Below are 17,032 nucleotides of genomic sequence, written 5' to 3'. Positions count from 1 at the left end.
AAAAGGCTTCTTGCCACATTGAGAATATGTTGGTGTTTTCTTTCAACTACACCATTCTGCTGTGGACTTTCAACACAAGTCCTATGATGAATAATTCCCAAGTTGTCATAAAATTCTTGCATCAAAAATTCCATTCCATTATCACTTCTGATTACTTTAACATAAGCATTGAACTGATTTTTGATAAGCATAAGAAAATTACGCAAATGACTTCTAGTTTCTCCCTTATTTGGCATCAAAATCACCCATGTGAATCTTGAAAAATCATCTACTATGGTTAGAAAATATCTATCACCATTTACAGAGGCCACAGAAAATGGACCCCAGATATCAGCATGCACAAGCTCAAAGGCTTTAGAAGTGCGACTAGTGCTAGAATCATAGGAAAGTTTTCTCTGTTTAGCTAGGGGACATATGTCACAAATAGTCCCACTCTTATTGCTAGATACAAAAGGAAATTTATTACACATATTCTGCATTACAGTATCGGATATGTGTCCTAAACAATAATGCCATAGCATAGAACTATCAACAGAGGCACTATTGCTTTGCCTAGGAAAGTCTGCTTTGGACTTCATGAAAGCATCTTCTGTCGAATTGAGAACAAACAGGCCATTGGAAAGTTTAGCAGAACCAATCACTTGTCTTGAATGGATCTGTTTGATGCAGCAAAAGGAATCACGAAAAATGAGTTCACATTGAGCAGAAAGTAACAATTTTGTGACTGATATGAGGTTCACACAAAATTCTGGAACATAGAGCACTTCAGACAACTGTAAACTTGAAGACAAATGAACTATTCCAGAGTAATGTGCTGTAACCTTATGTCCATTCGGGAGAGTGATGTCAATTGGTTTGATTTTATTGAGAGAAAAGAAGAAACTACCAATGGAGCATATATGATCAGTAGCTCCTGTATCAAGTATCCAATGAGAAAGAGACTTACCAGAAGATTGATCTGAATTAGCACTGAGAGTCATGCTTTGTGTTTGAACAAAATTTGCATGATGATCATTCGAGTGACCAGTCGAGGAAGCAGTGGTAACATTGGGCTCTATCTTCGATTGCTGCCAAAAATCAAGAAGATCTTTATACTCTTGATGTGACACCAGCAATTTATCATCATCCTTGTGTTTTTCATTATTCACGTTTGCATCAGAAACAACAGCATTAGCTGAGCTTGTTCTTGGTCTGTTCCCAAATCCAGGTGCATTTGACCTGTTTCCAAAGCCAGGTGGATATCCATGCTTAGCATAGCATGTATCCACAGTATGATTAGTTCTCCCACAGTGCGTGCAAAGTCTGGTGCCACGTCCTCTACCAGTGTAACTCTTGTTTCTGTTGAACATTGGACGGTTTCTCTGCTGATCAACAGTGAATGCCTTTGCATCTGTTGGAGTTTCAAAATGAAATTCAGAATTCATTTGCCTTTCTTGTTGTACAACAAGTGAAAAGGCCTTATTCATTCCAGGTAATGGATCCATGAGCATGATCTGTGATCGAACATGAGTGAATTGGTCACTCAAGCCTCTTAAGAACCGAATTACTTGATCACGCTCTCTTCCTTCTTTTATCTTGTTTGATGCACCACAAGTGCAATTTGGCAATGGTTGGAGATTATCCAACTCATCCCACAGTGATTTCAAATGAGTGTAGAAGTCACTCACAGAACGTTCTCCTTGTTGAAGACGTTGAATATCTTCTTGCAGATCCGCAACTCTAAAAACATCCGATTGTGAAAATCGTTCAGATAAGTTCTTCCATACATCAACAGCTCGCTCCATCCACAGTATGGATTTCGCGATGGATTCATCAATGGAACGATGCAGCCACAACAACACAGTGATATTGCATCTTTCCCAAGCCTTGAACAGAGGATCAGTTTCTGCAGGAACCGTGTAAGTTCCATCAACAAAGCATAGCTTGTTCTTGGACAATAGAGCCATTTTCATAGCACGCACCCAGCCATGGTAGTTACGTCCGTTCAATACTGGAGTAACAAGAACCAAGGATGGACTTTCACTGGGATGCAGATACAAAGAATTCGATGGATTTGACAGATAATCTGGAAGAGAACTCTGATTCGCCATTGAATCAAGAAGAAAAGTAGCAAAGAAAACTAAAGAATCTTGAAGAAAAAGAATCGAAAGGCGAATATCAGAGCTCTCTTCAGAGCTCTGATACCATGTTGAAATCCAAAGAATTAGTGAATGAAAACATTGTATTGAAAAATTATGATGAAGATTACAGAAGACTATTCTATTTATATCTAGATTAAACCGCAAACTAATCTAACAAATATGAAACTAACTCTAAACTAGTTACAAGTTAGTTATGAGTAAATAATAGTCTGCTGCACTCATATCTGCAGACTTGATACATATGCAGGACTTCAACATTACCTCTTAGGAATATATGTAATCGCATGTTTCACAGATATTAACCGAGAAAGTGTGTATCATTTTATTTTAAAGGATGTAAAATTGTGTCATTTTAAGTGAGAAAAAAAGATAAATCATGATAAAAGAGAGAGTAGACAAAAAAATTAAAAGTGTGAGTCTCACCTCTTTGTAAAAGTAAAATGACACAAAGTATGTCATTTAAAAGGATAAATATTTTTTTAATATTAATACATATATATCCTTCATAAATATTAGCTCAGTATATTTCTCAAGCTATTAAATAAGAAAAGTGATACATTTATGGACAATATAGCTCACAATTTCCCGGGTAGTGTCTTATGAGCCATTTGAAGACTTTTATTAATGGCCCGAACTTGACATCTTATCAAGTTATAATTTGTTACATAAGACGATGTGAGTTTCATATAATAATTCCCCCCCTCCCTCCTCCGTAAATAATTTGACAGGACTTATTAAATAATATTTTTAATATATAATAATTTATATTTAATATATATTGCAATCTATAATAAGTCATATAATCAATTAAATATTCAAATTTCAGAAAATCAAAAATAATTTTTCATACTTTGTTAACTTTTCATATCAAACTCTATAATAAAAAATATTTGATTTATAAATTAATTTTTTATGTTTAGTTAAAAAGATAAAATAAATAAAATTTGAATCTGCATGAATGTTAACCGCATGTCAAAAAATTTGACTACATATCGAGCGTTAATCACATGCCAGAATCCAACATATTTTTTTTTTACAAAAAATAATATGTCGGTACTTCTTAACATATAGATATATGAAATAAAAATATCAAAATTACTTTTGTAAATTAAGCTTTCAAAATTTATTATTGCATTTAAAATATTCATCAAGGATCTTGACCCTCACAACAAAGACAAGCCATGCGCACCATCATTTATCAATCTGACATGAGAGCTAGTGATCCTGTTGGTGGTTGCTACAGATACATTCAAGACCTTCAAGCCAATATTGAATATTACAGGGCTGAGCTTGAGCTTGTCCTTCAACAACTCGCCATTTTCAGGTCACAAGCTCAACAACAACAACACCATGTTTATGGTACAACAACAACAATCAATATCAATAATGTTGATGATGTTATGAATGCTGATCCATTGAGCTTATATAACTCGTCAGCTCATTACTCTTATCTTCAACAAATGACACAACAGGAACAAGTACCATCATGGCACATGAGAACAATGAAAATAACATCAATAACAACAACACCCCTTTGCAAGAACATGTTAATACCTGGGCCATGCAGAACTCCATGTCCCTTTCATCCTTGTCATTGCAGGGTCAAAATAGTAATGCAAGTGATGAATATGATCATAAGCCAATGCTTGATATACCTTCTGATGAAAGAAGTGAGTTAGGATTCGAGTCTGAAGAACTAATCCACCGCAGGTAGGTTTGTCTATTATATATGCAGATAGTAATTTGAAAATGTTATGAAATTACATTTTGTAATAATTGCATCCATATATAAAAGTGGGCGTACTGGAGCACTGGTGAAACTGTTCCTTCATAATTGAAGGGTCATGGATTCGAATTCAGAAAATAGCTTCTTTGCAATTATGCAAGGGTAAGACTGCTTACGAAAATTGCCTCCACCCCACACTTACTAGTCGGGTTTAACGGGTATGATTTTTTTAATAATTGCATCCATATATAGTATAGACTGGAATCTCATTATGTAATTTATTGGACTTAATTGTTGAGATACGTGATATAAGATCTATAAAGTCATCCATGTTCATTCCAACAAAATAAATTGGAGCTATGATTATATATAGTATTATATGTTTTTAATTGACGACGCATAGCATCTTCTTGTTGGGAGGAGGATATTTGAGAAAAGTAAAGGTTATAGAAAGATATGGAGGAAGAGAACACTTTTATTACTACACAACTCTTTTTCTTTTTTGGCTTGTTACAAAATGATGGAGATGACCCCTATTTATACTAGTGGCACCTCCTCAAAACAATGACTCCAAATAATTCTAGAGTTTTCTATACTAGCCTAGTACAAATATTAATTGTGGTAGGTGCAACTACCCTCGTTAATAATGGTAGGTGCAACTACCTTCTAGATCTTTCATTGAATTAACTAGAATAAAAATTTCTAGATCTTGTGCTAAATGTATACTAAGTCCAATGGACCAAAAACTAAATCAAGTTTATTTATTCAACACCCCCCCCCCCCCCAACTTGATTTTGTAACTCCAAGCAATTTTCTCATATGACAAAGTCTTCATTCTTGAGTGGCTTGGTGAAGATATCTGCTGCTTATTCTTGAGACTTCACATATTTTATATGCACCTCATTTCTTGCAATGCATTCCCTTATAAAGTGATAGTGTGTGTCAATGTGCTTACTTCTATCATGGAAGACTGGATTCTTTGCTAATGCAATGGCAGATTTGTTGTCAACATAAATATTGGTTGGCTCCTCTTGTTGCATACTCAACTCCTTTAGCAAGTTCCTTAGCCAAATGGCGTGGCAAACACACGATGTAGCTGCGACATATTCGGCTTCACAAGTAGACAGAGTGACAATAGGTTGTTTCTTTGACATCCATGTGAAAGCAGTATCTCCTGTGTAGAACACAAATCCAGTGGTGCTTTTCCTATCATCCATGTCTCCAGCCCAATCGCTATCATTATATCCAACAAGTTTATATTCATTAGAGGATGAGTAAAACAAGTCAAAGTCGATAGTACCTTTAATGTAGCGGAGGATTCTCTTTGCAGCCTTCAAGTGCGTGGTAGATGGAGTCTCCATGTAGCGACTAACGAATCCAACAGCAAAGAGAATGTCAGGTCTGGTGCATGTCAAGTAGCACAAACTTTCAACTAAGCTTTTGAAGAAAGTAGGATCAACATCTTCTCCTACACCATACTTAGACAACTTAACTTCATATTCCATTGGGGTGTTGATAGACTTGCAATCGTCCATCTTGAATTTCTTCAGTATCTCCCTTGTGTAACCTTCTTGAGTGATGAAAAAACCTTCTTCTTTCTGCTTGATTTCAATGCCAAGATAATATGCCATTTGTCCAATGTCAGTCATCTCAAACTCCTTCTTCATCACTTTCTTGAACTCTTCAAACATCCTTGGATTGTTTCCGGTGAAGACTAGATCATCCACGTACAAGCACACGATCAAAATATCTCCATCTTTGAGCTTGACATAAAGTGCATGCTCATAAGGGCATTTGATGAAACCATTTTTTTGACCGCGTGTCAAAAAAAGTTGATTGCATGTTGCAAAAACATGTCAGAACATTGACCGCGTGTTTCAAAATATTGACCGCATGTCAAAACGTATCGATATCCAATACGCATTTTTTTGAAATTTTTGCGTGTCCAGGTTTCATTGCTAAAAACTGTCAAAAAACAATTAACAACAAAAAAGAAGCAAAAATTGCCTCAAAAGTAGTCAAATCTAATAACATGTTCTAAATAAAAGTTAGTGTAATTAAATATCAATGAAATTATAACTATAGCAAGGCAGCACTACTTTTGAAGAAAAAGTAACTTAATTGAATGATCAAAATAAGAAAGGAACCGTAAATGAAATTTGGTAACTAAACCACATAGCATTACAATCTGAAAAAAACTGGGGCAAAACACGAGTCTTATAATTTGCACATATTACAAAAATTTTGGAGCATAAACTAGGTGAATGACACCTAAAGAATGAGACAAATTTTCAGCTTATCCTGGTGCTGAGGATAACTCGAATCAGACATGATTTTTCCCAACACATTGTAAATCGTAGGTTGCATAATTTCAACCTCACTCCATAAAATACAAGACAATGACCCCAAAGTTTATACTCAGATATTTCCTTAAAAGGAATTAGCAGCAGGACTCCAATATTGATACACAAAACTGCTTCGTCATTTGGGGAAACAGGTTAGTAATCCAAATCATCCATATCTGGTACCCTGCTGGGAGGTTTATTTTTGTCATTTGGATTCTCCAGCACAGCTGCCTCGGTTGTCGTTAGTAGCAATGAGACACTGCCATGAGGATAAAATAGTTTAACATATAATGTAATATAATCTATGCAGAGATATTGCAACGCCATTATATGATTTTACCTGGCAGCATCTACCAAAGCTGTTCTAACAACTTTAACAGGATCTATAATTCCAGCCTTTACCATATCAACATAGGCACCTGTTTTAGAAGAATAAGCACCATCATCCTTCAGGCACAAATTAGGCATAAAAAGATAACTACGGACAACCTCTTTTTAGAGTATAATTATTCAGAATTTTCTTCTTAAATGTCAAGTATAATAAACTAGACAGCAAATAGTGCAAACTGCAAACTAGTAATAAATGTTTTAGCTTGTAACTAAATGAACCAAAACAAGCAACCAGACCAACAGGAAACTTATTCCATTACCTTGGACAGTAGCCGATGCAAAAAATAAAATACTAACAGGAGGCAAATAGTAATCATAATGGATTTCAATGTAAATTTGTCTATGTAAACTGATTACGAACCTTTAGCAGCATCAAAACCCAAATTGTGATCATCTTGTTCCAACAATTTGCTGTGAACCACAGCACCATCAAAACCAGCATTTGAAGCTATTGTAACCGTAGGTGCCTATGATGAATAATATGCATTATTAGGAACGACGCAAAATTAACAAGCAAGTAAAAAAGTAAAAAATACAGAAGAGAGATGGGCCCTTTCTGTTACAAAATTAAAGTAGGGTGCAGCCAACGATGCAACCTTGAGTGCATTCTGAATAATCTGTACTCCTCTTTTCTCATCCTCATTTTGAACTTGAAGGTTCTCCAAGACTTTGGAAGCATATAAGAGAGCAACTCCACCACCTGATTAAGACAATCACATATTGACTTTAATAGATGAACACGTATAATGTGAAGAAGAATACAAAGTAAATTCATGCTAATGGCCACCCTCAGCATACTTTTTGTCCCATCAGAAAAAAAGGACAATATGAGTTACCTGGAACAATTCCCTCCTCCACAGCTGCCCTAGTAGCATTTAAAGCATCTGTCACCCTATCTTTCCTTTCCCCAACTTCCACCTCACTAGCCCCCCCAACCTGAAGATATTTGGTTCCATCTTCCATGTGAAGTAATGAACACAAATTATTCATCACAAACTAGTTTTTTTAAGGATGAGTTACAAACTTTGAAAACAGCTACACCACCAGATAGTTTTGATAGGCGTTCCTGTGCTTTTTCTTTATCAAACGTGGCAGAACTCTTTTCCATAGCTGTCCTCAGCTAAAAAACGATATACGCTAATTAGACATCATAAAATACCCAAAAAAAGTTTATACTAATTCAAGGACTCTTGGCTACAAGCCACATGAAGGCAATCTAAACCGAGTAATGGCAAACATTGTCATGATATGTCAACTTTTTAAGCTGAAACGTCAGAGTTAGGTATAATTTTAAGGTATACTCAACAGATATCACTTGATGTACATTGTTTCAAAATTATAAACTTGGCAGTACGCACAAAACACTCAATGGCATGAACCCACCAAGAACATAATAATTTGTTTGAGAGATCTATAAGAAAATAAATCACAAGACAAAAAACTATTGTCATGTAGTGCTGCATGTACAAGGAAATATGATTACAATGGCAAAGAAAAAGTGCTCCAAATGCACGCATAGAATAAGACCTAAATTGAGAACCTAGTAATTCTTTACATTAAAATCAATTAGTTATGCAAGTAACAGATATGTAGAAAAATAACTAAGCTAAATGACTAAAACACTTAAAAAAAAGTACAAATCTAATACTTAAAAAAATACCTGTTCACATCTCTCTTCAATGAGCATCTTATCCCCACCACCATGGAGAATGATAGTGTCATCAACAGAGACAGTAACCTATTGCACTAGCACATTAGATTAGATGCATATATAACAGTTCGAATAACCAAAGATTACTTATGTTGGTTCAAGCCACACACCTTTTTTGCACTGCCAAGCATTTCTGGTTGGACTTTGTCAAGAGTCAAACCTCGATCTTCTGTGATGACCTGTTTTTAAATTCATCATAACCTTTTTCATAATATACAACAAGCGGTAGTCCCAATTGCAAGACCTTGGATAGATTAGTCATTATTAAAATCTAGAAAAACAGTGCATCCCTAACAGGTACCCATCTGCAATATCTGATAAATGAAATGTTGGTGGGGTATTACCTCTCCTCCAGTAAGAATTGCAAGATCATCTAGATTTGCTCTTCTACTATCACCAAAACCAGGAGCTTTTATAGCACAAACCTAAAATACAATAAACTTGAAATAAAGTGGAAAACAAGTATATACAAAATCAAGTTCCAAAGCTTGGGCGATATAAAGGGCAAGCACATAAGAATTCTTACAAATCCATAAAGACTACATACCTTAAACAAACATGCAAACTAGAAAATGCAAAACATGTACCAGATATACACTTGAAAGGTACTGCCAGAAAATCCATCTATGATATTCAAAATTCTTCTACAGATGATAAATTTTATAAAATATATCTGTAAACACGAAGGACTTGAGTATCTGATAGCATCCACTTAATGTATATGTATTTATAAAATCCATAGTTCGCTTGTCATTTCCAAAGGTTTTGCAGAAAGATGTTTCTCGCCCTTAATTAAATAGTATCAACTAAATGAAAATTTGAATGTTCAAGGAATTGGGAACACTTTTCAAGGGTGTTCAGATATAAAGTAAGAAGATAATGACCGTAAACAGACAATGCACAGTTCAAATTACTTCTCTTATGGAGTTACTAGTATATGGACAGCAGTCTTTATTTTGTTTAGTTTGGAAATTAAAATTGTTTTCTCATCATTATTATTTTGTTGTTTATCTAACTTCTGATCGCTTATCCTCAGTCTTTATATGGACAGCAGTCTTTATTTTGTTTAGTTTGTAAATTAAAATTGTTTTCTCATCATTATTATTTTGTTGTTTTATCACTTTATCTAACTTGTGATCACTTATCCTCATGACACCCAACATAAAATGAAAGGAAACAAAACAGAAAAAGATGAATAGGCAGGAAAGCAACACAAGAAAGCAAAAGCCAGATCTTACGCAGCATAAAAGATCATCAACAATTAGTAAATTCGTTATTAGTTATTGCAAAGAAATAAATCGAAAATCAGAGAAAGGCAAGAATATAGCATTGAAGTTTATTGAACCATAAGGTAGTAGGAAATATAGCCAAGATGAAAGCCACTTGAACACCTTAAGCCCAGCTTGATGCTTGTTGAGTATGAGCATAGCCAATGCGTCACTCTCGACATCTTCCGCAACAACTAGGAGCGGTCTTTTTTTCTGATGAACATTAAAATATGAAATAAAAAAAAAGAATATTCAAATTGTAAATGAAAATGAGCACATGTAATCAAGATTAGCTTATCCACCGTTACTGCCAGCTCCAATATTTTCAACAGTGAATTCATGTCAGAAATTTTCTTGTCATGGATGAGGATAAAGGGGTTCTCCAATTCCTAACAAAATGGAAATTACCTTTATTATCACAAAAACAGCTGAACCCAAATAAAACTAAACAAATTGGATGAAGCTTTTATTTACAAGACATGCATAATTTACAACTGAATAAATCAAGTCAATACTTTTGACAAATTGATTCTATAGATTAGCATGAAGCTATCAAGAACAAATTTCAACAAAAAATCATAAGTAACATATTGAAAAATGAAAATAGGCTTTAGAGCAATGAGCCAAAACCCTTGTCCTTACAGCATGACCACAAGACAGTAAGATACACAACAATAAGGCCTCTTTTATAGAAGAATAAACTTCACGGCAACCAAAGGGCACTTTGTAATAAAAAGAAATAATGAGAAAAAGAAAAAAAGTCCTAAAATGTACCATCAGCAAATGCTTATCATAGGTAAATCTATTGTAAGAAAACAAGCTAATTAATTTTTTGAAGAATTTTTAGATACATGCTAGTGACAAAAGAATAAGTCTGCACTTACACATTTCCGGGTCTTCTGATCAGTAATAAAATAAGGAGATATGTAGCCTCTGTTTAACTTCATTCCTTCTACCACTTCCAACTCATTATCCAAAGTGTTCCCATCCTAGGAGCATTAAAATTTTAGATCACCTGCACTGTAACTAAGTCAAGTACTAAGTTCACAGAAATGGACAAAGTTGCTTACAGCAACAGTAATGATTCCTTCCTTCCCAACTTTCTCCATTGCCCTTGCTATCAATTCTCCAATATCACGCTCCCCATTTGCAGATATAGTTCCAACCTGTTCGTCAAATAAAAGAAATGAATAGCCAGCAAACAAAACTAAACCTAGTATAAAAATGGTACTTAATTATCAATCAAGAATATAAGTAGCATAGGTAAATCCATTGTCGTGCCAAAATTATTCATGCCTATGCACCTAAATTAATTATAGAAGGAAGTACACAACCATTAAACAGTAGATCAATGTTCTAAAGCAAAATTCATTCAGCAGGGGAAAAGTTTTTTTTGAGAAGCCCTTTCACCTGGGTTATCTCTTCTGGTGTACTTATCATTAATGCACTGCTTTTCAAGTCAGTAATTACAGCATCAACTGCCTTATTTATCCCATTACGCAAATCCATGACATTTACACCAGCAGCAATTGATTTGCATCCTTCTATGAGTATTGCCTGAGTCAAAACAGTTGCACAAGTTGTACCTGGAATCAGAGAATAAATATTGACTTGTAAAATATGAAGGAATTAAAAGTACTAAAAAAAGAATAGATACGAGGTGATCTCTATGTTTCCTCCCAACATGAAAAAGGGTTGAAATTTTTAAGAGAGATTATTTTCAAACTCATAATACTAGATAAAGTAAGAAATTCAAAGAGTGACAACTACCAGTGGACATAGTCCTCTTCTTCTTTGATATATATTTTTTTCCTTCTGTTTGATAAGTAATTTCAGATCACTTAAGCACATTAGATCCCAAAATCCAAATGTGCTTTTTGAAAGAACATCCTCAGGAACTATGAGTCTATGACTACTTTATTAACAAGTCTATATTAAATGCCCTGAGATTTAAATAATTTCCGATTCTTGGCTTCCAAAAAGCTACTTGTAGGACCTATATAGAAGTACTATTATCAAAGAAAATAAATTTTTAGTGATTGATGAACATTCATAGAATACTTTCAAGGTAAAAAGTTTGAGAAAAGTAATCACCATCTCCAGCAGCAGTGTTGGTAGCCTTGGCCACCTGCTTGACCAGATCTGCACCAACATTTTTGGCTTTGTCTTTAAATTTGATACTCTTGGCTACAGTCACACCATCCTTCGTCACCCTAGGATTCCCATGACTTTTCTCAATTATCACATTGCGACCCTGACTCAACCAATTCGAAATAAAATAAAATAAAGTTACTCTTAATCATGGCAATTTCGACCGTTCAGGTTTATCATCCAAGACCCATTAGGCCATTACAAACCTTAGGAACAAAAATGAATAATTTGGAAATACTAAGATCTCTCGACAAGAAGGCGAATGAGGGGTAGTGGTAAAGCTATTCCTTTGTGACTGAAAAGCCACAATTTTAAATACAGGAAATAATATCTTTGCAAATATGAAAGATAAGACTGGGTACAATGATTGCTCTCACCCCTACCCCTGCTCATATGCTAGTTGGGGTTTAATAGGTTGGTTTTCTTAAGATCTGTTGTCAAACCATAGGGTCTAACTTGCAAGCATGTGTAAGAAATTACCGAGGAATGCACTCAGCAACAAAATAAGCCCATAGCATCAGATCAGCTACACTAAATGAGTAGGATACACGGACACTAAAATGATGAACAGAAAATAGTGTACTGGAGAAATAATAATACCTTGGGTCCCATGGTAACTTTGACAGCGTCGGCAACTTCAGAGACCCCTTGCAGTATAGGGGCTCGAGCCCCAACCCCAAAGTTTATATCTTTGCTTACATAACTTCTGCTTGACAATACCCCACTACGTACCTGTCTCCAATTTTTTTTTTTTTCAAAAAAAGAAAAAGAAAAAGAAATTGAGATGAACGCACACACGTCCCTCTAATAAAACATAATAAAACAAAACAACACTGATTCAGATTACAGAAACGATCTCATTTCCATCTACTCATTCTCCCAGCAAAGCCAGCTAATTTGAAATTCACAAGCTAGCTCCATGCTAAAAGGTTACACTTTACATTTCAAAAAAGAAGTAGAATCGTTTTTTCTACCATGAACACGTAAATTATCAACCAGATACATATAACACGGTCCATTTTGCAGCAATAAATTCTTATAGTAATAATAATATAAGAAGAAGAATAAGATGAAGAGTAATTGGCGTTAGTCTTACAAGGTTCTTTGAAGTGGAAGTAACGACGGAGGAAGCTAATTTAGAAGATAATCGATACATTGCAATGGCAATTGCAGAAACTGAGAGTGAGAGGAAATGACACCAAATAGAATATCAAAATAGGGCTTTAGAGAGGGTTTAAGCTTTGTTATTTTACTGCGCTTTTTTATTCTTTTTTCTTTTCCAAGTTCTGGAAAATCAGTCAAACGGACATGACGGCCCAACCCAAACAATAAAATGTACCTACTTCCCAACTCCTAAGTACTTGGGTTTCTTTGGAATTCCGCTTTATCTTTATTATTTTGATACATATTATTCTTTATTTTTATTTTTTTATAAAACTTTGTCTCTTTTAAAAATATAATTTTATGTCATTTTAATTAAAATGACTGTATTCATGTGTATATTTAATAATTTTTTTATATTTTTTCTTTCATAATATTTTCTTTTTAGTTTTGTGGAGAAGAAAAAAAATTAAAAACATTTAATATATACCAAAGTACAGTTATTTCACTTGTTAGAATTTATTTAAAAAATGAATTTTTAAAAAGTATACTTTTGTTTTGTTATCCTGTTTGGAATGAGGTGAAAGGTTGAAATTTAAGAAAGTAATATTTAAAAAGGGAAAATATGTTTGCAAGGGATAATTTTAAAAGGTGGATGAGACTCATTATTTTTATTATTTCTCTTCCGATTGATCTCACTTATTATTTTTATGTTATATATTTGTAAATTGTATATTTTCCTTCAAATATATATATATATATATATATATATATATATATATATATATATATATATATATAAAAGATAAGACGATACACAATCGAAGAGAATCATGTATTCGAGTACGAAAATAATTTTATGAACCCAGATGTACCTTATTCAAGTTTAACAGGAGTTAGTTTGATATAAACTTTAAAATTGCATGTGAAAGTTTTATTATGGATTACTTTTTTAAATACAAAAAAAAATTATAATTTCTTTTATTTTTATAAAGCAGCAAATTAAAAATAGAGAATTCATTTTAGGAATAGGATATTGTAACAAGGAATTAGTGTTACTACTAATGTTATTACCAATTAATTTCACAATTAAATCGATTATGTTGATCTAATGATTATATTTATTTTCATCTTTGTATGGTAATGATTTTTCATATTTAATGCTTTCATTTAGGTATGGTGAATCATAACCATACAAAGATAAAATTAAATATAATGATTAGATCAATACAATTGATTTAAAGGTCAAATTGATTCACGGTGATACTAGTTTACAATATACTTCACCTTCATTTTATATATATTTCTTCGGAGGCTATGTTTTTACGGGTTCAACTTAACTGCTATCTCAAATCCCTACGTCATGTAAAAACTATATAATTAGTCTGGGGTGATCCAAATTACGCACTAATTGAGTATCACTAGCATGAAGTTCATGAGTGGTTAATTTAAGCTCTTATGCAGTAAATTCTTGACTCCCTTGTACTTAGTTGTCCTTTATCTTGTGAGAAATCCTTTCCCTTTCGTTGCGCAAAGCCACAAAGACATAGACAAAGAGAAAGCGAGCACCAAGTGTTTGATAATTGTCTTGTGAGAAGAAAAAGCAATATATTTATGGCAAACAGCAAATATGAGTATGTCAAGTCTTTTGAACTCGAGGACGAGGTCCTGTTTCCCAATTTCATCCTTGTTTGGATCAATGCCCATGCTCATAGGTGTCCTCTCCTTCACAAACCTTATGATGAAAAGGTCTTAAAATTGATGAACTCTTGTGCTGTTGCGGTGCTTGAAGAGTATGCGGATGTGGTCTTAGCCTATGGGTTCAGTGGTGAGTACACTTTTGTTTTCAAGAAGAGCTCCAAGTTTTACGAAAGGCGCGATAGCAAAGTGCTATCCATCATCACTTCCTTTTTCTCAGCTGTCTTTGTGACAAAATGGACTCAATTCTTCCCACAAAAGGAACTACAATATCCTCCTTCGTTCCATGGGAAAGTCACAGCCTGTGCATCCATTGAGTCCCTTCAAGCTTATCTTTTGTGGAGGCAAAATATCTGCCATGTGAGTGATCAATATGATCAATGCTTTTATCGTCTTGTTCAGCGCGGAATGACTGAGAGGGAAGCAATGGATTTCCTCAAGGGTGCTGAGAAATGCAATCTGAATGATCTTCTATTTAATGAGTTCAATGTCAACTACAATACTCTGGACCCCATTTTCCGACAAGGGTCTTGTGTTTTAAAAACAATAGTAGAAGATGTTGTGAAGTACAATGAGAATGGTGCACCCATTAAAAGGCACAGGAGAAAGATAATCACTTTGCATTCAAAGAAAATAGCAAGCAGAAGATTTTGGAATGAGCAGACTGTTCTTTTGAAGGAGCTTGGTGGGTTTGTGGAGGATATTGACAATGTGAAAGCAGAGTATGTGAGGTCCTTTGAATTTGATAGCAAGTTGATGCCATCTACATGGATTGTAGTTCGACTAGATGGATGCCACTTCCATAGATTTTCTGAGGTACATGAATTTGTGAAGCCAAATGATGAGAGGGCTCTTAACTTGATGAATTCATGTGCAGTGGCAATCTTACAAGAGTTTCCACAGGATATAGTCTTTGCCTATGGGGTTAGTGATGAGTATAGCTTTATTCTTAAGAAAACCACTGATCTTTATCAAAGGAGAGCTTGTAAAATCATTTCTGCTATTGTGTCTTTCTTCACATCCACTTACGTGATGAGATGGAAAGATTTCTTTCCACAGAGTGAGTTAAACTACCCTCCTTTTTTTGATGGACGAGCAGTGTGCTATCCTTCTACTGAGATTCTAAGGGACTATCTTTCATGGAGACAAGTGGATTGCCACATCAACAATCAGTACAACTCTTGTTTTTGGAAGCTTGTTGCTTCTGGAAAGAGCAAAAGGGAAGCCCAGCATAGTTTAAAGGGTGCTCAGCTGCAAAAGAAAATTGAGGAATTGGCTATTAACTATGATAAATTACCAATTATGTTCCGACAAGGATCCTCAGTTTTCTGGGACAGGGTAGACAATGGTCTTATTCTTCAGGAGAATGGAGAGTGTTCTGAAAGTTTTGGGAAAGTAATTGTAGAACACAATGACATCATTGGATCAGCCTTTTGGTTGGAACACCCAAGCATCCTTGATTAAAAGCAATAGGTGCAGCGTAGCGTTGAGTATGCAAATTCAATTTGATTACTTTATTTAACCCTTTGATATTTATATTTTCTTGTTGTAGCAATGTCTTAGAACTGATTTGAAGATGGGCACGCAATAGGAGCCAGAGGCATAAATCTGGTATCAATGTATGATAATATAATCTGGCATAAGTTTGTTTTATTGCCCTTGATGTTTGATCATTGAAATATTGAGTTTGAGCTGACTTATTTAAGAGTTAACTATCTTTTCTTTCGTATAAGCCTTTCATAATGCACGATCAAGACAAAACTAACCCACCAAAAAAAAAATCAGTTGTCAATAGCAAACGAATTCTGATGCAAATAATTTTCTACGGAACCGATGAATGATGAGTGAACTTGAAAATTACTTTTGTATCAATCACAGATGTCAAACGTTGAAATGTTTTTTTTTTTTTGGTAATGTGAAATGTTTTTTATTTCCAAAGGAAAGGGCGTTGCCATATAAGAGAAATACCTCTCTTTGGTACAATTTTATAAGATATATTATGATATTCATTTATTAAATACTTTCAGGATAAATATATGTCTATTTTTTTACTTTAAAAATAATCTCACCAACACAAATTCTCATATTTTTTATTACAAAAAAAAAAAATCTCATATTTTGAAAGCCTTAGTAATTATGCACATTACCATCATCGTTTTAATAATAAAGATACTCTTTGGAGAGGACACAAATATTTCGCCATCGAGCCATAAAAGCCAAATCAAAATATTATTCATGGCTAAGCCTAAATGGAACCACTTTTATTTATTTATTTATGATGCTGTCTGGTCATCCCTTGCCATTTCTAATTTTCTACTTTTAAATATTTTTTATCAACTTTTAAATATTTTTTTATCCAAATGGATTTTGCAGCAGAAGTGTTCCCCCCTTTCTCTGAAAAATAGCAGCTTTTGTCTATAAAAAAACCTATCCAACGGGGCATAACTCCCAGTTTTATCGTAACTTTTAAATATTTTTTATGATTGAAGTTGCTATATTAA

General features: G+C 34.1%; 3 protein-coding genes across 3 annotated transcripts; 2 read left to right on the top strand and 1 right to left on the bottom strand.

Annotated features, from left to right (window-relative positions):
- Positions 1–3,349: 3,349 nt before the first annotated feature.
- Positions 3,350–3,855, top strand: LOC133313041 (LOB domain-containing protein 22-like). The gene is made up of 2 exons (XM_061514347.1): positions 3,350–3,500; positions 3,614–3,855. The coding sequence occupies exons 1-2, from the start codon at positions 3,350–3,352 to the stop codon at positions 3,853–3,855; spliced, it is 393 nt and encodes a 130-aa protein (XP_061370331.1).
- Positions 3,856–6,044: 2,189 nt separating this feature from the next.
- On the bottom strand, positions 6,045–12,896 carry LOC133313024 (chaperonin CPN60-like 2, mitochondrial). The gene is made up of 17 exons (XM_061514327.1): positions 12,829–12,896; positions 12,333–12,464; positions 11,676–11,835; positions 10,992–11,167; positions 10,652–10,747; positions 10,466–10,570; positions 9,884–9,970; positions 9,705–9,794; positions 8,658–8,738; positions 8,424–8,492; positions 8,263–8,340; positions 7,627–7,722; positions 7,439–7,538; positions 7,199–7,302; positions 6,964–7,069; positions 6,553–6,631; positions 6,045–6,471 (listed from the first exon to the last, which is right to left on the bottom strand). The coding sequence occupies exons 1-17, from the start codon at positions 12,886–12,888 to the stop codon at positions 6,366–6,368; spliced, it is 1,725 nt and encodes a 574-aa protein (XP_061370311.1). The 5' UTR covers positions 12,889–12,896; the 3' UTR covers positions 6,045–6,365.
- Positions 12,897–14,173: 1,277 nt separating this feature from the next.
- LOC133313035 (tRNA(His) guanylyltransferase 2-like) lies at positions 14,174–16,164 on the top strand. The gene has a single exon (XM_061514341.1). It carries the CDS (start codon positions 14,448–14,450, stop codon positions 15,993–15,995), a length of 1,548 nt encoding a protein of 515 aa, XP_061370325.1. The 5' UTR covers positions 14,174–14,447; the 3' UTR covers positions 15,996–16,164.
- Positions 16,165–17,032: the final 868 nt, after the last annotated feature.

The sequence above is a fragment of the Gastrolobium bilobum genome, unplaced genomic scaffold (assembly GCF_033153095.1).
Source record: "Gastrolobium bilobum isolate Gb01-03AN ecotype WA unplaced genomic scaffold, APGP_CSIRO_Gbil_v1 utg4095, whole genome shotgun sequence".
In the NCBI taxonomy this organism is placed as follows: domain Eukaryota; kingdom Viridiplantae; phylum Streptophyta; class Magnoliopsida; order Fabales; family Fabaceae; genus Gastrolobium; species Gastrolobium bilobum.
Note: the sequence above shows the minus strand (reverse complement) of the source record. Positions and strands in the feature narration are given on the sequence as shown.

Bases quoted from the DNA above. Each gene is read 5' to 3' on its own strand.
- LOC133313041 (XM_061514347.1), top strand. From the start codon at position 3,350: ATGAGAGCTAGTGATCCTGTTGGTGGTTGCTACAGATACATTCAAGAC. The intron at 3,501-3,613 runs GTACAACAACAA...ATGACACAACAG, and splicing joins ACAACAACACCATGTTTATG to GAACAAGTACCATCATGGCA.
- LOC133313035 (XM_061514341.1), top strand. From the start codon at position 14,448: ATGGCAAACAGCAAATATGAGTATGTCAAGTCTTTTGAACTCGAGGAC.
- LOC133313024 (XM_061514327.1), bottom strand. From the start codon at position 12,888: ATGTATCGATTATCTTCTAAATTAGCTTCCTCCGTCGTTACTTCCACT. The intron at 10,748-10,991 runs GTGAAAGGGCTT...TTTGACGAACAG, and splicing joins CACCAGAAGAGATAACCCAG to GTTGGAACTATATCTGCAAA. The intron at 8,493-8,657 runs GTAATACCCCAC...ATTTAAAAACAG, and splicing joins CAATTCTTACTGGAGGAGAG to GTCATCACAGAAGATCGAGG.